The sequence below is a fragment of the Glarea lozoyensis genome (genome assembly GCF_000409485.1).
Source record: "Glarea lozoyensis ATCC 20868 chromosome Unknown GLAREA3, whole genome shotgun sequence".
NCBI classification, from domain to species: domain Eukaryota; kingdom Fungi; phylum Ascomycota; class Leotiomycetes; order Helotiales; family Helotiaceae; genus Glarea; species Glarea lozoyensis.
Genome location: NW_007360998.1, coordinates 2,283,661 through 2,304,497, shown reverse-complemented (window position 1 = coordinate 2,304,497; position 20,837 = coordinate 2,283,661). Strand labels below are relative to the sequence as shown.

At 47.4% G+C, this 20,837-nt stretch overlaps 11 protein-coding genes across 11 annotated transcripts; 5 read left to right on the top strand and 6 right to left on the bottom strand.

Annotated features, from left to right (window-relative positions):
- Window positions 1-240: 240 nt before the first annotated feature.
- GLAREA_00755 (uncharacterized protein) lies at window positions 241-453 on the top strand (the record flags this gene model as incomplete). The annotated part of the gene is made up of 1 exon (XM_008085513.1): window positions 241-453. The coding sequence occupies one exon, from the start codon at window positions 241-243 to the stop codon at window positions 451-453; it is 213 nt and encodes a 70-aa protein (XP_008083704.1).
- A 265-nt stretch (window positions 454-718) lies between these two features.
- Window positions 719-1,940, bottom strand: GLAREA_00754 (Arp2/3 complex subunit; the record flags this gene model as incomplete). The annotated part of the gene is made up of 6 exons (XM_008085512.1): window positions 719-801; window positions 850-898; window positions 952-1,052; window positions 1,107-1,529; window positions 1,588-1,829; window positions 1,879-1,940. 6 exons carry the CDS (start codon window positions 1,938-1,940, stop codon window positions 719-721), a joined length of 960 nt encoding a protein of 319 aa, XP_008083703.1.
- Window positions 1,941-2,441: 501 nt separating this feature from the next.
- On the top strand, window positions 2,442-5,708 carry GLAREA_00753 (DNase I-like protein; the record flags this gene model as incomplete). Its single annotated transcript, XM_008085511.1, has 8 exons — window positions 2,442-2,526; window positions 2,584-2,751; window positions 2,801-3,133; window positions 3,195-3,321; window positions 3,412-3,450; window positions 3,502-3,586; window positions 3,634-3,679; window positions 3,721-5,708. The coding sequence occupies 8 exons, from the start codon at window positions 2,442-2,444 to the stop codon at window positions 5,706-5,708; spliced, it is 2,871 nt and encodes a 956-aa protein (XP_008083702.1).
- A 431-nt stretch (window positions 5,709-6,139) lies between these two features.
- GLAREA_00752 (Diaminopimelate epimerase-like protein) lies at window positions 6,140-7,069 on the bottom strand (the record flags this gene model as incomplete). Its single annotated transcript, XM_008085510.1, has 1 exon — window positions 6,140-7,069. One exon carries the CDS (start codon window positions 7,067-7,069, stop codon window positions 6,140-6,142), a length of 930 nt encoding a protein of 309 aa, XP_008083701.1.
- A 525-nt stretch (window positions 7,070-7,594) lies between these two features.
- Window positions 7,595-9,209, bottom strand: GLAREA_00751 (Zn-dependent exopeptidase; the record flags this gene model as incomplete). Its single annotated transcript, XM_008085509.1, has 3 exons — window positions 7,595-7,717; window positions 7,765-8,903; window positions 8,960-9,209. The coding sequence occupies 3 exons, from the start codon at window positions 9,207-9,209 to the stop codon at window positions 7,595-7,597; spliced, it is 1,512 nt and encodes a 503-aa protein (XP_008083700.1).
- Window positions 9,210-9,958: 749 nt separating this feature from the next.
- Window positions 9,959-11,314, bottom strand: GLAREA_00750 ((Phosphotyrosine protein) phosphatases II; the record flags this gene model as incomplete). The annotated part of the gene is made up of 2 exons (XM_008085508.1): window positions 9,959-11,034; window positions 11,089-11,314. 2 exons carry the CDS (start codon window positions 11,312-11,314, stop codon window positions 9,959-9,961), a joined length of 1,302 nt encoding a protein of 433 aa, XP_008083699.1.
- Window positions 11,315-11,679: 365 nt separating this feature from the next.
- Window positions 11,680-12,545, top strand: GLAREA_00749 (uncharacterized protein; the record flags this gene model as incomplete). Its single annotated transcript, XM_008085507.1, has 4 exons — window positions 11,680-11,719; window positions 11,846-12,120; window positions 12,302-12,410; window positions 12,460-12,545. 4 exons carry the CDS (start codon window positions 11,680-11,682, stop codon window positions 12,543-12,545), a joined length of 510 nt encoding a protein of 169 aa, XP_008083698.1.
- A 628-nt stretch (window positions 12,546-13,173) lies between these two features.
- GLAREA_00748 (Oxysterol-binding protein-like protein) lies at window positions 13,174-14,851 on the bottom strand (the record flags this gene model as incomplete). Its single annotated transcript, XM_008085506.1, has 4 exons — window positions 13,174-13,527; window positions 13,574-14,239; window positions 14,288-14,534; window positions 14,697-14,851. The coding sequence occupies 4 exons, from the start codon at window positions 14,849-14,851 to the stop codon at window positions 13,174-13,176; spliced, it is 1,422 nt and encodes a 473-aa protein (XP_008083697.1).
- Window positions 14,852-15,850: 999 nt separating this feature from the next.
- Window positions 15,851-16,555, top strand: GLAREA_00747 (Cytidine deaminase-like protein; the record flags this gene model as incomplete). Its single annotated transcript, XM_008085505.1, has 5 exons — window positions 15,851-15,922; window positions 15,987-16,073; window positions 16,135-16,229; window positions 16,278-16,448; window positions 16,504-16,555. 5 exons carry the CDS (start codon window positions 15,851-15,853, stop codon window positions 16,553-16,555), a joined length of 477 nt encoding a protein of 158 aa, XP_008083696.1.
- Window positions 16,556-16,582: 27 nt separating this feature from the next.
- GLAREA_00746 (UROD/MetE-like protein) lies at window positions 16,583-17,902 on the bottom strand (the record flags this gene model as incomplete). Its single annotated transcript, XM_008085504.1, has 5 exons — window positions 16,583-16,656; window positions 16,711-17,101; window positions 17,150-17,685; window positions 17,739-17,780; window positions 17,848-17,902. The coding sequence occupies 5 exons, from the start codon at window positions 17,900-17,902 to the stop codon at window positions 16,583-16,585; spliced, it is 1,098 nt and encodes a 365-aa protein (XP_008083695.1).
- A 372-nt stretch (window positions 17,903-18,274) lies between these two features.
- Window positions 18,275-20,656, top strand: GLAREA_00745 (uncharacterized protein; the record flags this gene model as incomplete). The annotated part of the gene is made up of 1 exon (XM_008085503.1): window positions 18,275-20,656. One exon carries the CDS (start codon window positions 18,275-18,277, stop codon window positions 20,654-20,656), a length of 2,382 nt encoding a protein of 793 aa, XP_008083694.1.
- Between the last annotated feature and the right edge of the window lie 181 nt (window positions 20,657-20,837).

Below are 20,837 nucleotides of genomic sequence, written 5' to 3'. Positions count from 1 at the left end.
TAACAGTGAGAGACTGTAAAGCGGCCCCCCATAGTTTACTATCATTTCAAGAAGATAAATGGCTTGCACACAAGGCTGATTTTAATGTACATCACGTAAATACTTGCTCCGCCTTGTAAGTCGAAGGAGCAGCTCTCTTGGCGGACATAATTACTTAGTACAGGTGCAATCACTCTCCCTCTTAAACCAAATTTAATTTTGAAATGTGAAGTTCCTGCCTAGACAAATTTCCAAGCAAAAATGTTCTTCAAAAAACCAGCCGCCTTAGAAACAGAGTGCGCCTCAGCGAAAGACGATCTGAGCTTGAGCTCATTGCCTCCTACAACGCATGCTCTGATGAATGAAGAACGAGCAGAGCGTTTAAGAATTCGGAAAGAAAAGCATGCCGCAGCCACCAAGCAGAAGGAAAAGGAGTACAGGAGAAAGGAAAAGATATATGATCATGCAAAGTGAGATAACCGACAATCTTTCTGATCCGTGAAAATCTTTCTAACGGTAGAATTTAGTTCGAGTGGAGGCGTGTACACCCAATACTACAAAAAGGATAATGGAAAGATGAATTGGTGGGTCTTTTGTTTCTCGTGAGAGGAGCAAGTATTCGATGTATATTTGGATCGCTTAGCAAGGAGTACTGGCACTTTTGGATTTGGGTAGAAACTTGGGATATTTGATATCATGATTGTATTGGTAGCTGCCAGCACGAAAGCAGTAAATATTTTTAGCTGCCCTGAACCTTGAAAGTTCTTCCACTCGCAGTCTTTCTCTCCCTTTCTTCGTTCTCTGGCCGTGCTCTTCGTAGGACTTCAATCTGTTAGTATTTTGTCTTCACCCTGGAATCAGAATGCATACCTTGCAGGAAATCCGCGGTACGTCTTCGCATCCGTGAGTGAATATATGCCTTTTCAAGCTGTTAATAGGCGTGCGCTTATTATTAAGATACTTTGACCCTACCTTGGATGCTTTGATATGGTAGTGGAAATAGTCTCGGAATGTTTGAATATGGGAAATGACTTCATCTCGTCGCTGTCGGGTCAAATGCCGGGGAAAGAGAACTATGTCTCAAGTTAGCTTGGAGAACGACAATTTTCCATATTCAACATGCGCACCAAATGTCACATAACCGATTTCTCCTTTGCCGCTATCTTTTACCCCAGGTACACCTTGGAGTTCTAAAGGAGGATCGGTTCTAAACAGGACCTGTGGAGCATTCTGGATGGCCCTTCTACGAGCGTCCACAAACTCTTGGATGAAAACCTTTCCAAAGACCCTGTCAGTCTCTTCCCGGAAAATGGTGCTGAATATGACGGTGACTCGGTCATGGCTGGCTTTTATGTAAATGGCTTCTTCGTCGCGATAGTGGATGCCCTTGACCGCCCCTCCTTCCCTGATTCCTTGGGGTGCCTCCTCTGAAGTAAATTTCGATGCTTCCTGCGCTAGCTGGTAATGTTCGTCAAATGCGTGCTCGAATGGCGCTGCCATCGCGTTGCGCTTCAATAAGGAAACCCTTCGAATCAAGTCATCTCGGGCTTCTGCGATGTGGTAGTCAAATTAGCTTGTATCCCGCATCAGCCTTGGAAGTTTCAGTACCTTTATCTTCCGGTAGGTCATCTAGATTGACCTGTACAGAAAAGTCATACCCAGCTTCCGGCGCAATAACATAAGGGCCATATTCTCGCTCGAGGACTTGCTGAGCGCCGTATTGTAGGAGCTCTTTGTAGCACCGTATGTTTATAGAGACGACAATCTTAGACTTGGCTTCTGGTGTGGAAATGTGGAATGTAACTCCATCAAAATCCGATACTGTCTGGTCAATGTTGACTGGAGGGGCTCTGGCGAAGGGATTAGCACAATTGCTTGATTGGAGGGTATGTGCTGTACCCGGAAAACCTCTCTGTCAGCACTGACTGGATCAGCACATTCTGGTAGTCTAGAAGAAGCATGATGGATCTCTAAGTGATCCGTTGGGAAATGCTGAATGAGATTCTCTTGCTTCCGGTCCTGTATGCGTGTACCACTCAGTCGAGGAAGGCTGATGGTTGGTGGTGGGGTGTTCTAGGACCGAATGAGTTTGACCTAAAGCGGTGAGCTGGCAGAAGCTCATCTTCTCTCCAGGGCTGTTGCGCCGGTGGCTTCTCTCCGTTATTCTGCCTTCGTACACCGCCCCGACTCGCACAGCCAATACGCCGAGACTTGGGCTCATAAAGAGTGGTCCTTGGCCCGAGCTTGGAACTCGACGCGATCCGTCCGAAGCTCTCATCGCGGTTCATTAATTACCCCAGTACGCCCACTTAAACTTTGCTGGGAGCTCTTGCGTTTGTACCGCAAATAATCAACAACAACATCACTCGGTTTCGCCTCAACCGCTCGAATTTTGCTCTTTTGACTTCCGGATGCTTCGGAAAACTTTTGTCCGGGCGTGAGCAGTGTTTTGGATCACAATAATGGCACCCAGAGTCAAAGACGGCGAGGTAGTACTCGCATTTTCTGGCAAATGGGTGTCTTGGACACATACAATCGTTGCTTATGGTAAATATCTATGATTATAGTTTCACATTTGCTAAGCATCTGCTAATGCGACTCAAGCTGCCTTTCTTAGCGCTCTCGTCGTTGGCGTTTCGTTGCATTACCGTAAAATCGTTCAGAATGAGCACTGGGGTTATCCAGAGGAATGGTTTCCCTCAGTTTCGGCGACAATTGGCGACAGATACCCAGAGCGGTCATTTTTCATGGTCTTCATAGCCATCACATCAGGTATGGGGTACTGTCATGCAAAAATATGCAGCCTTTGATGAAAAAGCAGGCCCTCGATTTGTCCTCGTCGGTTTATGGTACTTACTCACTGCTCGACCAAACTCTACCCTTCCCAAATTCGTCGCATTTACTGGGCTTTTTCGGACGCTTACTTGTGGAGGATGGACTTACGTCACCTCGACGGATGACCACGATTGGCACGATATCTTTATGATTTCATATTTGGTTGCTACACTGCCATGGACGATAGGCTGTCTCGCCTTGAGCCCCGAAAATGCAAAAGCGGTCAAATACCGTAAATATCTTGCCTCTGCATTTTTTGGAACTCTAGTACCTCTTGTATACTACTTCATTCAACACAAGGTCCACAAGGTTGCGGGAGGTAGGTTTTTTCACTTCTTGGGACACTATCCCAAATTTGCGAATAACACTAACAGAAACAGCATACACCAAATACGCTTTCTTCGAATGGGCATTAATATTATTTGATGTTGCCTTTGACGCGGTGACTGCGCTCGATTTTGAAACTTTCGAGCTCGTGGTTAAAGATGTTAAAGGGGCCAGCAAGGGGTACGTTCATTGGCTTCCAAAATAGCCATGTAGGCACATACTTGTACGATTTGTCGTTATAGGGCTATTCTAAAATAACTCATTTGATAGAAACAACAAGATAATAGCCGATGCAGTTATCGAAAAGCAGTATGTGAAAGTGCCCTTGCTAAGAAGGCTACCAAGCTAATCAAAACTTAGAAAGGAAAACCAGGTTGGGCAAGTGTTTGCCCACAAATTTGCATGGAGTGAGGCTATTGATGCAGCAGCTGATGTATACAATGGCGTAAGTGAGCAGCCTCTGTAGACGGAACCTTGCTTACACGGCAGCAGTTTGTTTTTTGGTCAATATTGACCTCTTTGGGGGTTGTCGTATGGTGTAAGTATAGCTTAATGAAGGTGTTGTACTCTCGCTGATAGCAACAGATTTTCCACTTTGGCATATGGGCATTTCTGGTTACGAAATACTGATCATGACTACCATTTCACCTTTTCTGTTGGGCGTCAAATCTGTGCGCTCAATGGTTGTCAAAAATCTACGACTTTGCCATTTACTTTCGTCCTTCGGATTACTAGCGTACCTGGTTGAAAACCCAGTTCTTCGCTTGTTCGTCGTTGGCTTTGCTGTTTGGATGTCGTGCTTGTCATGGGCTGCAACTTGGTATGCTGAAGCGGGTCACCCAGTCAACCTCGAGTCGAGAATTTCTGCGTGGACGATTGGCTTATTAGCTTCGAGCGTCGTGAAATTCGCTTGCCGTACTAGTAATCCAATCTGGCCAATTTCGCATTCTACAAATGGAGGTCTGAATGGTCTTGGCTTCATCGTTGCAGTCCTTTCAGTCCTTCGCTCAACTCGCAGAGGGCCACTAGGGGCTGGCGATCTTACAGCCCAGGGACGTATGGAAGGGTCATCGGTGCTTGCTGGAATGGGAATTGGAGGTATTTTCTTCGGACTACATTCACTACTATCCGATTCGAGCACCATGATCCTTTGGGTATGGGAAGGTTATCCAGTTCGTGGGCCGATAGCGGCACCCCATGGTGCGTTGACCATTGCTGCTATGGGTGCTGGTCTTCTGTTTGGGATTTTCAACGAAGATTTGGCACGTGGGTGGACAACATATGGAATTGGCTGTATCGGTGCCGCGCTCCTTACTACACGCAGTAACTGGACGGGGTACTATGGAGCGCTTATCATGGCAGTCTATCTCATGGCAGTGGCAACTCCATTGATCACTTCAGCCGCGAGAAAGAATCCTGCCACTACGTTTGGTTTTGGATTGTTGGTCTATAATTTCATGACTCTTTTCCACGTTTGGGTGGTCGCTTATGCTTTCGTACCGGGCGGGCCTCTTGTACGAGAGCGTACTGATTGGGTCATGATCTCCAATATGCTTCTCATCGGATGTGGCGTGTTTACATCTCTCGCGCCTAACCAAGCCGCGCAAAGAAGGCGCTTCGGCGCATCTCCTAATTCTCGAAAACAACGTCCGTATTACATGTATGTTCTCGGAGTCCTGGAGCTCTTCGCAGTTGCTATAGCTTACCTCCGATTTCCAACGTACGATTACGTCCCATACCACAAAGATGACAAGATTCTTACAGCAGGAATTTGGACTATCCACTTCTCCCTCGATAATGACATGTGGTCCTCAGAGTATCGTATGAGGGATGTCATCAAGGAGTTGGAAATAGACGTCATAGGCCTTCTAGAATCTGATCTTCAGCGCATCATTATGGGAAATCGAGATACTACGCAATTCTTGGCCGAAGACTTGGGCATGTATGTCGATTATGGACCTGGTCCAAACAAGCATACTTGGGGCGCTGCGTTGTTGTCAAAGTTCCCTATTGTCAACTCTACTCATCACTTACTTCCATCACCCGTGGGGGAGCTTGCACCAGCCATCGAAGCCACTCTAGATGTGTACGGTGAGATGATTGACGTATTCGTTTTCCACTCTGGACAAGAAGAAGATCCGGAGGACAGAAGGTTACAAAGCGAATACCTCTCCAAGCTGATGGGTGCAACGCCCCGTCCAGCAATTCTTTTGTCATATCTTGTCACGAAGCCACTAGAGGGAAACTACAATACTTACGTTTCTGAAACGAGTGGAATGCACGATATCGATCCTAGCGATTGGGACAGGTGGTGTGAGTACATTCTCTACAAGGGACTAAAAAGAACTGGATACGCTCGAGTATCGAGGTCTACAATCACTGACACGGAGATCCAAGTTGGGAAGTTCGTGATTGGAGAGCCAGTGCCAGAGGCTGAAAAAGCACGCAACAAGTTAATAACAGAAGAGGAAGTTCCTGAGGGACGACGTTTCCCTAAGATGTTTTATGGTGAGGGAGTGCGGGGACATTTTTACCACGTCTTCGATGAGCCGCGATATTATGCTTAAGCTCTGTTGATGCCTATACCCATCTTGTATTGGTACTATTCTTTTTCGATAATCTAATTGGTATCATTGGGAAAAGCAAAGGTCACGTTATCACGGCCTTATAATGATTGGGGGATTGGGGTTAGGTTGGATTATTACGTGCTGGGGCAGCACGAGAATTGGTCATTGTACAAATATCCGGGCTGGTGCGAGGATATACAATTCATGAATTGCATAGCCATAGTGAAACATTCTTACTCTAAAAACGATCGCATATTCGTATCACAGCATCTTTCTACTCGTGTTTCTTCTAATGCTCTTATCATAATGGTTGATTAGATACGCAGACAAATTGTGTCCAAAGGGTAATCCTGCTTCAATCGATCTGCTCGCCACCCACTGTTAACTTTATGCTTCCTATGTCTTAAACCTATTTCCAAGGACTCTACACTTTAAACCTGAACCGTCCCCTCCATAACCACAGCCGCCTCCCCACTCAACCAAACGCCCTCAACCTCACCCCCCTTAATCTCAACCTCAACCGTAATCTCATTCCTCCTCCCCATCTCCACGCCCTGCTCAAACACAAAGCTCTCCCTCCCCTCCCCCCCACCCACCACCTCCTTCGCAAGATACGCAGCCAACCCACAACTCGCCGACCCGGTCCCAGGATCCTCGCGCGTGAAAATCATTCGTGTTCGATAGTGCCTCTGCTCGCCCTTCCCGGGCGTGTTCACGGGTACGTAGTACATGGTCCCCACGAGCCCGACTTTCCAGCCCTCGTCCATGGTTTCGGCGGACGCGTAGGTGTCGCCTACCACGTTTCCGGTCTGGAGATCTACTTTCCCGAGCGTTTCGAGATCGGGGAGTTGCACGTATATGAACGTCATGCCTTTCACGATACTACACATAGGATGTCCTACGTCCCCAGTGAACTTACTGGTGAAAGTCTTTGCATGTCTATGGAAAGTCTGGGGGATCACGGCCCTGACTTTGTTGTCTCCAAAGAGGGAGATGGGGATTGGTCCCGCTTTGGTGGTGATGGTGTCAATGTTTGAATTACTACCTTCTCCGCCGGTTTTGAGGAGGTAGAATATGGTGCCGATGGTTGGGTGGCCGGCAAATGGGAGTTCGGCGTTAGGTGTGAAGATGTCGATGGTACGGCTGGTTGTTTGGTTAGAGTCATCGGAGGTGAGGTGCAGGAATACTGTCTCTGAGAGATTGAATTCTGCGGCTATGGCTTGTTTTTGGTTTTGGGTGAGTTTGGAGGTTGATGGGACGCGGATTATAGCGAGCGGGTTTCCTTCTGGATGGGTTTTAGCTGTCTGATCATGGATGTATAATTGGATGTGACAGACGGTAGCGAGTGCTCGTGAAGACATCTAGAGTTGTGAAATTGAGCTTCATTTTGGCTGTGGTGTTACCTGGCAGCTTATTACTCAGGAAATTGTATGGAAATGATCCAACGGGGTAGAGTTTCTTTAAGTTGGAAAGAATCTCAGAAGTGTAGGGCAGTCAATTTGTAATAATACCTGCTCAAGCTTGGGGGTTGAGTTTAGCACCCACGTGATCCACTATTGACTCACAGTCCGATTTTCGAATCAAATCTCATCCATCGAAGTCTAGCAACATTTTGGTTTCCTAGATGCATATGGAGTCGATGATTACATTTTCCGAGTGCACTAAAATGAAGGAGGAAGGTATCGTATGAAGAGGACCGCTGTGTATGTGGGTATGGCTGATTTGCTGAATCTGATATCAGGCCTGACTTTGGTTGATAGACTTTGAGAGCATACTCAAGTACAGTGTTAAGATGACAATATTGGAAAAGCCATTGTCTCCTTTGTATGTATTACATTGAAATTGTGCTCATCTAATGTGTAAATTAAAACAGATCTAGCCAACTATCACATGAATAACTCTGGACCATGATAGGGAGAGTCCTCGGTAACCGCGTCGGTCTTCACACTCGTCCTCTTGGGGAATCCGTCGAATGTTACTGCATAAGTTGCAATGGAATGGGCGATGAGCTAGAATGTTTTAGCAAGGACAATTAGTTTGTACAACAGGTTCATACCTTTGTGTTTATTTCCCAAGCTCCAAGATTGCAATTCTGTACATCATCGCATAATTGATGGTAACACGGGTCGTACCATGCTCCGGCGCGTCCGCCGAACATGTCGACTTCCTTCTGGGTCTTGATCCCCTCTGCCCCGGTAGCGATGCCACCTCCAGGAATTCCGTGCTTGATAAAAGCATCATAATCACTTCGCCCATCAAAAGGAATGTAAGTGTAGTTCAACCCATTCGCGGTGTACCAGTCAATGTATAGATCTCTCAGCTCCTGAGATCCAACAGGGTTTCGACTGTTTCTTGCATCGTATACTTGGTAAGCATAGTTGGGAGAGGCCATCATGTCGTAGTCCATAAATAAGCGAATCTTCATATTTTCTTCGGAGGAGAGCTGGGAGACGTAATAGTCGGAGCCAAGAAGACCTTCTTCCTCGCCAGCCCACCAAGCAAAACGAACACAGTTCTCCGTCGAGTACTTTGTAAGGTGGACGGCAATTTCAAGTAGACTCAAGGAGCCGGTTCCATCATCATTGATGCCCGGACCCTCGCTTACAGAGTCACTATGACCTCCAGCCATTACACAGTTAGCTTGATCACCTCCTTTTGTCTGAGCGATGATGTTTGTTGTTGGGGTCCGTCTAACGATTGCGTCGACCCAGACTGAAGATGGAATGATCTTCCCAGCTTCCAGATCCTTGATGTATGGTTGAGCGTCTTCATTTGAAATACCAACAGTTGCAACATGGTATTTGGAAGGGTCGCCGAGTGTGCCTGATAAGCTTCCTGGGTAATTGTTGTATACCACTGCAGCAAGCGCGCCAGCCCTTCCAGCTGCCTCAGACTTAGCACCAAAAGAGCAGATGCCTCGGCGTATCAGAGCTATCGACCCTGTCGCATTCTTCGGGTAATCGGATGGATTACAGCCTTCGTTCGCCACGAGAACTAAAGGCGCATATACGGGCTCTTTCTTTGGAGTTGGGGGTGTCAAGGACATTGGAGAGGCGGTAACCTGAGCTGATCCCAACACCAGACGGGATCCGAATATCTTGCCGAGAGTTGCGTAGAATGTTTGATTCGAAATATCATAGTAATCGGAGTATTGTGAGAGAGTAGAGTATAGGTAGTTGAGTGTACCCGCATGTCCTATAACACAACTGTTAGCTTCGTACTCACCAGACTGTAGCTGATTGTTGTCTTACCTTCGCTACCAATAACTCTAGTTGGGTGGCCATACTCCGCAGTCCCAAGCTCAGCAATCTTGTACAGCTCCTTGGCTCTTTTCAGCAGATTATCAGAATGTATGTGGCCCTGGAGCTGTGTTGAGTTCACAAGCGGGCGTGACTTTGAGCTGACAACAGCTTCTGAAGAGCTCGCATCTTGAAGCGGTCGTTGAACAGTAGACGAAGCTACAATAGTCGATAGCGCAAGCAGTGGAATTAAGGATTTCATTTTGAATCAGACCGAAAAGATAAGATGAGCAATTACAGAAGAAAGAAGAAGGAAATCGCTGCGAGAGGAGCTGAAGATATGGTAGAGACACTGACCGAGTCAAGGTACACAGATCGGCGAGGCGGCACGATAAGGTCGGTCGGTGATGGATGCAAGCTGCCAAGTGGACCAGCCTGGCACCTGGTGGAAGCACTTCAGCACATGACTATTCAACACCGCCCAGCAGTGTCCTCATAAGTGAGACAGATTGTAATTAAGACAGACTCATGTAGCTTCTATATCACGAGATCATGGGAAAACTGTCATCTCCTCAGTGTGTAGCCTTTCTAAGCTTTGCTCACTGATGCAGATGCCGGGTCGGGATGTCAAAGCATCCCGAGGTCGTCGACAACCTTGTCCAACATTCGTCAGGTACAAGACGGTTTCTATTGGTTCCAAGCAATACCTTGAATCACCCCACCGTATTTGTACCCTATTTGTACCACCACGTTTACTTGCTCTTGCTTTGAGGATAACTGTTGGCTTGGGAAAGGTATCAATTTTGTCTCAATTACAAGAAATCCCACAGCACCGCAAAAAGAAGCTCGCAAGAAGCCAACATAATCATATTCGTTCCCTCATCATTCTTACAGTCGTATAACTCATTGCTGAAAACCATCTACTCGCAAGCACTCGCCAAAATGATAAACAGCCATTTGAAACACCCATATCAGAATCAATCAATTTCGTTTATCTCTGCCATCAATCAATCAATCAATCGTCCCGCAAACGTCCTTCTGGTTACCATCTTCCACCGTATCGCAAACTTCCTTTCTCTTCGCCATCTCCGCCCTTTTCTCGTGAGCATGCTCTCCTCCCACACACGGAGCTTCGTATTTCTCCTCCCACAACTTTCTCAGCACTTCGTATAGGAATGCATATTGCTCATACGCTTGAACCATGGTCTTTCTCTGTTCACGAAGCTGGTTGACGGTTTGAAATACCGGATCTTCTCCAGCGTGTTTTTCTTCCCAGTTCTCCCATGAGCCACCTAGCAGTTCGCCAAGCAAGAATTCCAACGCAACGAAAGTACCAGTACGTCCAACACCGGCGCTGCAGTGGACAAGCCGCGGATTTTCACCTCTGCCATTGGCTTTTCGAGAGACCTCCATCAAGGTAAGAATGCTGGCAACATTCTCCTCTGCCAATGCGCCAAAATCCGGCCAGCTAGGGTAGAGGTAATGGAAAATAGGCTTCTCCTCGTCTTCGCCCTCTACAGTCATTTCAAATTTGCGCACTTCGATTGATGTACCTGGAATGCCGGGCTCTCTCGAAACAAAAGTAATCTTCCCTTTGAAATCATCTCCAAGCTCGTTTGTTTCATTGATCATGATCTCGTGCCCCTCCTCCATAGGGAAATATGGATAGCATTTCTCCATTTGCTTAGTGGGATCATTCGGATCAGGGCCATGAGTTGGGCTAAGCATAATGATGACTGCGGGTGAACTGTTGTAAGGTGTCGCTAGTTCGTGCCAGACCATGTGCCAAACATGGTCAACTGTTTGCTTCTTTGGACCCTGCATACATATGTACTTGTCTTGAATTCCTTTCTTGAGGGTACTTTGGGTACTGGCAGTTGAAACCAAAGTCACTGGCGACGCATTAATGTAGTCGTTGACGCCTTCTGGGACCTGAAGCTTGATACGATTGACGGCCCAAGGATGAATGTTGTTATAACGATCAAGAACTGGATCCGGGTTCAGACGGCCCCATTCTGGATCATCGTTGCCTCTGGCAAGACGCTCATTCTCGAGACGAACCAACTCAGCATATTTCTCTTTCGTATCTAGAACCTGGTGAGCTTACTTGTCCGTACGTTACGAGATGCGGGAACTCCTACCTGCTTCCTCTAACCGCAGGAAAAATGGCATGGCCGGCATGGACGGCTTGCTATCAGCTTCTGGAGAAGCAGCAGTCTCGCCCGCCTTGACAGCTTTTGCGGGAGGAGCAGCATCTCCAGCAGCATCTGGTTTACCTAGACAGGCACCATCGACTTGAGGTACGCTGTTATCAGGTGGAGGGGTAGCGGAGTGAGCACGCTTTGTAGAGGATCGAAGAGCTTCCATCTTTCCTCTCCAGCCAGGCGATCTAGCTCTGGTTTTGTCTGGAGTAGATATGGCGAGATTCGGCGTATCTGAGGGAGACTCGTGGCGCCTTCGAAAGGCACGTATGCGATCCACGGTGTCGAGGCTCGACACTCTTGAAGTGCGAGCAAGGCTGGGTTTGGTAATGAGGCTGAAGGGAGAGAGTAAGGCCCAGCCGAGGGGTTTGGCAATCAATTTGCGCCCCTCAATTGCGTTTGATAAGATGGGAGGAGCCGACTCAACTCTGTTTGTCGAGTCAGATGAATAATGCGGGACTCTCTGAAAATGTTTGAATTGGATTAGAACGACGATGGTGGGGTCCAAAACCAGGAGACAGACAGAAAGAAATGCTGGGGTATCTTTTGGAGGATGGTACAGAAGAATTAAGTCGGAATTAGGGAGCGAAGAATGCAAGACAGAAGCGTAGTGGTTTGTAAGAAAAGAGGGAAGACGGACGGTGGACAGAGAGGGAAAGAAAGGGATAGATTGTTTGTTGCAAACATGGAAATCAAGGGAAGGAAGCACCTGGTCTAGCTCTGGATGGACCGACTGATCAACTGCCAGTTGCTGGAAGAAGGAACCGTCAGGGAGGGACCACTGTGGACTCCACGAACAAGGGCCGGCCCACCAGTGAACCGCCTGCACCACTATTCGGTTCGGCCTGCACAATCAGTGCCGGGTACTTATCGCGACTTCAATCAGTCAGAATCACCGTCGACAACGCCACTTCCCGTAACATCATTTTGGTCAACTCCAAGTCTCTTGCGAAATTGTATCAGCATATTCGGGTACACGCATAATTCCTAGGAGGTGGGGATGATGTTCCTCCGACTGTTCGAGGTATTACCCCTCCTCCATTGCCATCCGCAGCGAATGTACTGACAAATCCATCTAGGTCTGGTTGACGACGAGGGTGTTTTACATTTTATTCCAACAACACCACGCGGCTCCATGCTAATCAATCACCAGCTCCTCGCCAGTCCTACCTTCCATCGAGCCGTCCGAAATGTACATAAGAAAGTCCATGAAGCAAGACATGGCAAAGATCCAGCGGAGATGGGAGGCACAAATATCGACTGTAGGTATTTACGTACCAGCGAGGTAACGGGAGACTGACCTGTTCGTAGCGCCGGGCGGATCGCAAATTCAGAGGTTTGCACAGAATTTCAAGGAGGAGGTGAAAGAGCAGTTCTGGGGCGCAAAGAGGAAATGAAGAGAAGAAGTACCACTGAGTGCTTCATAAAAGCTCGAAGCGCCGCTTTGGCTCATTTAAGGATGGTAGGTAGATAATGTAAAAAGGGCTGGCAGAGTGATTGCTTCTGTACTTGGGTGGCGTTTTGTTAGAATGGCGTTCGGGGTGAGGATACCAGCATAGCAAGGGCTCATAATTGGACTAGACTTCGGCCATTGACCGAGCGGAATTATTACAAGCGACAGATCTTTACTCACTATCTGAAGTATTCCATGCATACTTAGGTATTTCAATGCCTTCCGTTTCCCCAATTTCAACCTGGATTTTCCTTGCGTTTTCACATCGTGAGACATAATCACATTCAAGGAGGGTACTACAATGGCAGAATTGGGTTGATATGTTCAATTGTGCAAGTCTCCACACTTCTATGCAAAATGATATTGCTTCTACAGTCATCTACCTCTCCCTGATCCCAGTTAACTTGATATGAGTCAATAAATCCTGTACAAACGCCTCGAATGATAAAGTGATGAACGAAAGTAGCCTCAACGGACTGTTCTCCCTACAACGCCACGCTCTATTCTCGTATATTTACGTTGGAGGCCTCACGGCCTCCCTTATATATCCATGTGTCCCGGGTTGGGCGTGACTACGCACCAAGTACCTGGTTCTCTTTGAGCTCAAATTTACCGTGATGTAACCCATCAAGGACCTCTCGGCCATCCTGAGTAAGTTCTGGTTTCCCCAACGGCGTGACGGCGCCAGTAAAAAACCTTGGTTGCCATGTGGTGCCAGATGCTTCTCGTTCCTTTGCCTTTTCTCTCTGGCGCTCTTCCAGTTCTTGCTTCAAATTGGTGGCCCGAGCATATTGCCTCGTGGTAATAGCTTCTGTGACGCCTGACCAGAATTTCAAAGATTCGTTTGGTAGTTGGGTTTCAATAGGAGGAAGTACTTTCTGGGCTACAGAGAGGGGGGAAAGATCTATCAATAAGGTCTGGGTATCCTGTAGTGCATTAGCTTTGTCAACTGACCAAACCGAGAAAACCTACCGATTTAGGGCCAAGCGAGAAATAAAGCTTGTCTTTCCAGTTTCCAGATATTCGGGCGAGAACGTCCTTGTCTGGAACGTCCTTTACTCTAGTCTTATTATCATTCTCGGGATCGTATCGAAAGATAACACCTTCAACCTTGTTCTGTGTCTTTCCTAGCCATCCTTCTTCATGGTAATGGAGGATGGTTTTGATCTTGGTTAGTGGGCAGGTGACGTAGCATATGTCCCCGACAGTTACGTTCAAACTACCTCTCAATAACCCTCCTAAATTGGCTGCTGGATGGGTAAGTTGATACTGCTCATTGTTTCGTCTTGCAATTGTAATGAAAATTCCCAAATTGTGTTCTCCTGGGGTGACTCGAACGCTGGTCCCAGTGAATTTGGCGGAAATTTGATCGAACCCTCGAGCGGTGATTCCCTTCTCCGGACAATCAACATAGAAAGCAGATACGGGAGGATGATGTGAGGTTTGCTCGGTGAGGTAAGAGACTGTGACAGGCCCCCCAGATTTGGAATTAGGATTCGATGCAGCGTTCGAGGATGCTGGCCGCGAAGAGGTAGGATTTACTTTCGCAGATTTGATCGAGGAAGCCGCGCTGCCGGAGGCTGATGCCACCTTGATGGATTCGATAGGAGGCAGACTATCTTCAACAACCCAATTACACTACAAAAAGTTAGGATCCATATCAAGGAGCCAGAGATCTTCACTTACCCGGAAAAACTCTCCCAGAGTAGAATTGTAAGGTTTACAAGGCTTGCCCTTCACGTACTTCAGGTCCTTGGTGAACCAAAATCTCAAAACCTCCAGCATTCTATCCAACTCATCGTCCGAGTCTCCAATTGCCACAAAAGTATTAGGAGCATCGAGGTAGTTCCAATATTCAAGATTTGGCGTAGGCTCCAAAAGCTGGGCTGGAAGGGAGAATCGTACTGACGCAATGTCCGCGACGCCGATGAATCTATTGAAATAAGACTATTAATATTAGGCATTCAAGGCGCGGGTAACGAAAGGGTACCGGATATCGAGAACTAGAATTCAAGCCAAAGAATGTCGCCGCATAATCGCCCCAACAGCAGGAAATGAAAGTACAACAGCAACAACCGGAGAAAACTAGACTCACTTCCTTAAAATGCCCAAGAACATGCGAAGCTTTGAGGTGTCATCTGGTGGCTTTTCTGGCGCCGTAGTGGTGGTCGTTATGTCGGATTCAGAGGCTGTTGAGGGGGCAGTCGAGGCCGGAGAATCGTGAAAAGATCCTGATGAAGCAGACGCCATGTTGCGCTATACGAATAAGCGTCTGTTGAAAGAGCTGTTGTATTTTGTTTTTGGTTCCTCCTGCAGAATGTTCCGAACTTCTGCTGCGATTTTGTCGTCGTTGTACTCCGTAGATGTGTCGGTGATGTTGGAGACGACTGACTGGCTGGGGTGCTTGGCTGTGACGTTTTGGAGTGCGATAAGGGCAGGGGCCAGAGATAGTCCCCTCGACAAATCTTTAGCGAACAATTCGAGTACGAAGAGAAGAAGTTCTGTTAATCACTTCACGGTTGGAAAGTACGTGTGTATTTCAGAAGAGCGAAGGAAGTGGTATAAGAGAAGGATTGCTGCAAGCTGCGCAAGTATCTGGAGTGCTTGCCGCCTCCCGATTGAGACTCGAGGGCAATGTATCTCTGCAACCTGATTGCGATGTCTCTGCGGTCACACCAGGAAACGATGCGCAGTCATTTGGCACGACATAACGGCGACACACGATTCGCGAATAGCTGGAACCCTTTTGCCCACGAGGGTAGAGTACCCGATCATCCGGTGCTGGAGGCCACACCATACAGCCGCATGGTAATGTCAGAGAACACTACCACTTGATGCGGTACATTGCAGACTCGTAGGCGTCCCCAGGAATTCGAGTATGGCTGTGATATGAAGCGAGTTTCTTGTGGCTTTCGGCGGAAGGGCAATGTATATCTCAGGGTGATTTCTAGGTATGGATCGCAGATGGACTACCAAATAGTCATCATGTGAATTTTGTTTGAGAATGAAATCTTGTGAAAATTCTAGTAGTATTCAACTAAAATACCAATTGTTACAAGCGATTTGTTACTAGAAATCATCTTATCTATTTATCAAGCTTATCAGTTCGTGAGCTATTGTCTGCCGGAGTTTGTCAACTACAATAGCCCACTTCAATTATCCCGTCTAAATAGAATCTTAATCCAACACAAAGATAACTCGTTTCTGCTTATCAACCAGACATAAACGCACCTGCATTCATCAGACAGAATGAACGATCAAGAAGCTTTCGCAATCGCTGTCGAAGAAGCAGAGATGGGATATAACGAGGGAGGAGTTCCTGTAAATCTGATTTTGCCCCATCTTTGATTCTTTGGAAATATGTCACTGACCGTGTACCGAACAGATTGGAGCCGCTCTTGTATCTCGCGATGGTAAATTACTCGGCCGCGGTCACAACATGAGAGTTCAGAAAGGGTCCGCCATTCATCATGTAAGGCTGTTTGGCCAAATTGCTGCACTCAGGTATAGAAGCCTTGTATTGATAACCTCAGGGTGAGACTTCTGCCCTCGAAAACTCAGGTCGTCTCCCAGCATCGGCTTACAAGGGGGCTACTATGTACACTACACTAAGTCCATGCGACATGTGGTAAGCTCTATTAATCCTTGACAGCGTGCCTAGCTCACTTCCGGCTAGCACAGGAGCGTGCATCCTTTACGGAATCTCGAGAGTTGTCATTGGAGAGAACAAGACCTTTCTTGGTGGTGAAGCATATCTCAAGCAAAGAGGTATCGAGGTAGTGATACTCGAAAATAAGAAAATGCAAGATCTCATGGAGAAGTTCATATCGGAGAAGCCGGAAATATGGTAGGTCTTGTCTATCCATCGCAAAATGAACAGTTTCACTGAACTTTGCATGCAGGAACGAAGACATTGGAGAAGAAGAGAGGGTTCACTCGAAAGAGCTCAAATGATATATAACTATATGGGTTTTCAAGCCCTTATTTTTCCCCGATCCGGTGTAATTCCGAGAAGTAGAACTTCAAAGCATCTGGATTGACTCCAGGCGTGATACCTAAATTCGTTAGCTGGCTCTGTTAGGTCAAAGTGTGAGATATGAGAGACTTACCATGGCCAAGATTCGCGATCCAGCCCTGTTTACCTCCGCCAAACCCAGCAACCATGTCTTCGACGGTCTTAGTGATACCTTCTTCCTTTCCGTAGAGGATTCCAGGATCCGCGTTTCCTTGGAAAACAATAGGTCGATCACCTCGAATTTTGACAGCTTCAGCTGGATCCTGCAGCCAGTCTAGGCCAACAACTTGATAACCAAGACTACATAAAGCATCCAAAGCATACCAAGCACCCTTCGCAAATACAACCATAGGAACAGGTTCTAATTTCAATTCCTTCAGTCTTCTAGGCAAATTCTCCGAAATATACGCGAGATATGGCTGAGAGAACTCCTTGAAAGAAACTGGAGATAACTCGGCGGCCCAAGAATCAAAAACTTGCACAAGCTAAGTGTGTCAGTGTATGGCTAAGAGAGAAACGGATAAATGATGTACCTGGGCTCCAGCCTGGACTTGCAGAGCTAAATATTCGACACAGACCTCCGCAATCTTTTGCAACAGAGCCTTACTTGCTTCAGGATATTTGTAAACCCACGTCTTGGTCTGGATAAATAACTTGCTTCCGCCACCCTCAACCATATAACATAACAGTGTCCACGGTGCTCCGCAAAAGCCAAAGAGAGGTACTCTACCCTTCAATTTGTGTCTCGTCATCGTGATGGCCTTGTAAACATAATCCAGCTCTGCTGCAACGTCGACGTCCTTTTCGAGGACTTGCGAATATTGTCCGTCTTCTGGCGACTTCAATGGTTTTGGGAAATGGGGACCTTTGCCGTCAACCATCTCGACCGTCATACCAAGAGCCTGAGGAATGACAAGTATATCAGAGAAAATAATAGCGGCGTCTACAAGCCCGGCATATCTATCAATCGGTTGGAGGGTCAGGGTCGATGCGATTTCTGGAGAGCGACAGCAGGCGAAAAAGTCATTCTTGCCTTTCGCCTCGTGGTATTCGGGAAGGTATCGACCAGCTAAACGTAGACTTAACAGTGGTACGGGACAGATGGCACATTGTGGTCTATACCCTGACGCATCACCCACATTGGTGGTCTCTCTACTTTCTCACCTACAGAAATACGTTAGCATAGCTCCTCAGAACATAATTTATTTTTGGAGAATCAAGAAGCTCATACCCCACGCTGTCCTGATTATAAGATCATTCTGTAATGGCTCAAACTGGTGACCCATCTCGACTTCTGCGTTATAACAAATCGAAATATGTGCACGCGCTGGATCGAATTGCATATGCAGCAGCTGGCGGTGCAATGGTGGTTGATGTATCTGGAGAGTCAATGTCCCCGCCGAGGCTGTTGTGATGCGGGCACCGCGGGATTGGTGGGGCTGCGAGCTCAGGTCCTCAGGTCCTGGGGCAGGGCTGGCACGGTTCAGGGAGTTTGGTTCGACTTCACAGCTCAACTTTCTCAAGCGACAACGACAGCTCGAATCAATTGAACTTCCCAGAGCAATTGACCAGCTTCTTTGCGTGTCCGACGCCTCAGAATCGCAAATCATCCCCAGCGCTTGCATGCGCTCCTTATGTCGCCCCCATTTCGATAGCTCATGCCCGGTTGCTCTCCTGCCTGCCGCCGAGCAGTGCAGAGCAACATTGCCATAAATTCGACACCTTTATGGATCTCCGACGATGCTCTTTCTCAGGCCTTCCAACGCTTCGTTCGAGTATCACATGCGGCAAGACGACATGGGAGTTTTGTTCCTGGACCCCTCGAGGCTCGGCGGCGGTTGGGGAAAAGACGAATGGCATATGCATCTGAAAGCACACCAGCTGGTCCGTTCAACCTGGGATGGATATGGGATATTTTACGATTCCTTCGCGAGAAGGACAGAACCAAGTTCACATACGAAGCGCCAACTCCCCGCTCTGATATAGCAGCGCGCACGCTAGACGAATCGCCAGATTGGCTGTCGAAATGGTTCAATACAGACCTACCGGTTGCAGACACATGCGAACCAGGCCTGGCCCTGGATGATACAGTTAGCCCAACTACGACAGCAGACCTGGGGACATCCAATGCGCGCGACATGCCCTCAGATCCCGCTCTTCAACCTGCCACTCTGGAAGAAGTTTATCAACAAAAGGTCCTAGATTTTCGGGCATCGTTGACGAGTACTCGAGAAGATAAAGGGGCATTATTCGAGGAATTTAGGCGGTGGATCTACTTATCTGTCAGTCGGGGAGAATTAAGGCAACGGCACTATAAAGATGTAATGTCTGTCCATTTCATGCGAGACATTCGGCGCGCATTTCAAAGTGATGTGGAGGCAAATAAGCATTTTCTGCTTCTTTTCAGGGCTATTTGGAAGGGCTCCATGGACTCCGAGGGAACCAGATCTCGAACTGATGATGGATCTCTAATGGATCGACTCCTATCAAGCATTTCCAATTTGTCACTAGAGGATGAAAATGTGCAGGCCCTTGCTGTAGACGTTATACGTTCACTATCCGAAAAACAGATGCTTCAATTACGAAACAGAAAAGCTGGTTTTCATCAATTGGTTAATACATGGACACGCACTTGGATTAATTGCATTTCCGCATCTTCAGACAATGCTTCCACTAAGCTCGCATCGGATAACGAGACTCTTGATAGCTCCTACAGCTACACTTACCGACTGCTCCAAGGCCTTTCGGATCAAGTGGCTGGTTGTCAGAAGATAGAGGATCCAACACGCAAGCGCCATATTGTCAAAAGTCTGGAAGCTACACTTGGTTTGTGCAAGACGAATCTCGCTGAAATTCTCAGACAAATTGAGCTACGAGAAGACGAGCTCTCCCCGTTCAAAGTGTCTGTGGCAGCCCTCTCACACGCGCTGGCTGGAATCACTGGCACTAGAACTCTTAACATCGTGGTCCAATCATGCCTAAGCCAAGTTCTTGAGCTTTGCGCTGACCTGGAGGGCGACCTTGGGTTGGATTTACGCTGTGCCTGGATGTCTATCATTGCATCAATGCCATCCGTCAACGGCAAGGTTTTTCGCAAATCGTGGGAGATGCTAAATCTATCATCTGTTCCAGATCAAGAGGGTTTTATCGTGGACATGCTTCAGAGGCATTGGAAGAGTCGCGGATACTTGGATAACGCTGACCTAACGCGCAATGCGTTCCTCTTCCATTCTACTGATGGTGGACGAAGTGTGAGGTCTTTCCTTCAAATTGCCAGCAAATGGGAGCTCAACGAATGGAAAAGAACGAAGAGACTGGCAAGTCTTGTCTGTCTGCTTGCAAATAACGGTCACCCCAGAGCAATAGTTCATGTGGTTTCTCAATTACGTCGAGATAGTGTACACATGCCCGCAAACATCATCACCTCGGCTTTGCGAGCTTTGGCCGTCTACAAGCCTAAAGTCGCATTCGAAGCGTACTATATGTGCGTAAACATGCCCTCGGGAACCACCTATCGAAAAAGCATCAAGCTCGATCGTCATGCAGAGTTAGTTCTTTCATTGATCAGACACACTTCGATCCCACCAAATATAATATGGGAGGCGATGGGGGTACCTATATATTCGGCAGACGTCCCAAGGGCACATTGGCCTAAGTGGGCACTCTACAGAAAAGGCGGGCTGCCACCTCAGACCGTTGAATTGATTGGCAATATGGCAATGGCCTTTGCAAATTCGGAAAGGACGTCAAGCCGCGTGGCATTGAGGAATGTCACGCAATGTTTGAATATACTGGTTGTACATAATGCACCTATACCTGTAAATATTACAAAGGCCATCACTATAGCAGGCCTTACCCGGCCTCTGATCGAGAACAAAGGTCTCGTCAGCTTAGAGAGGTTAAAGTGGGCTTTGCCATTAATCGAGCGGGCTGAGGGGACGGAGGTCGCAGAAAGTGTGGACGAAATCATTTATGAATACAGGTCTGCTTTCAAGCGATTGCGAGCGGAGAGAACGGGGAGATTTTTGCCTCTACGCTAGATAGATAAGATGAAACATATACCAATTTTTTATTCACATTGAGTATTCAGTTATGTAGGAGTTAGCCCTAGTTCAGTCTTATTTTTTGGTTATACCAAATAGCTATGAGGAAGCAGCCTTCCTGGGTCATGCACTAGTAGCCACTAGGGTTTCCCATGATGAATGAAAGGGAACAGTTTGA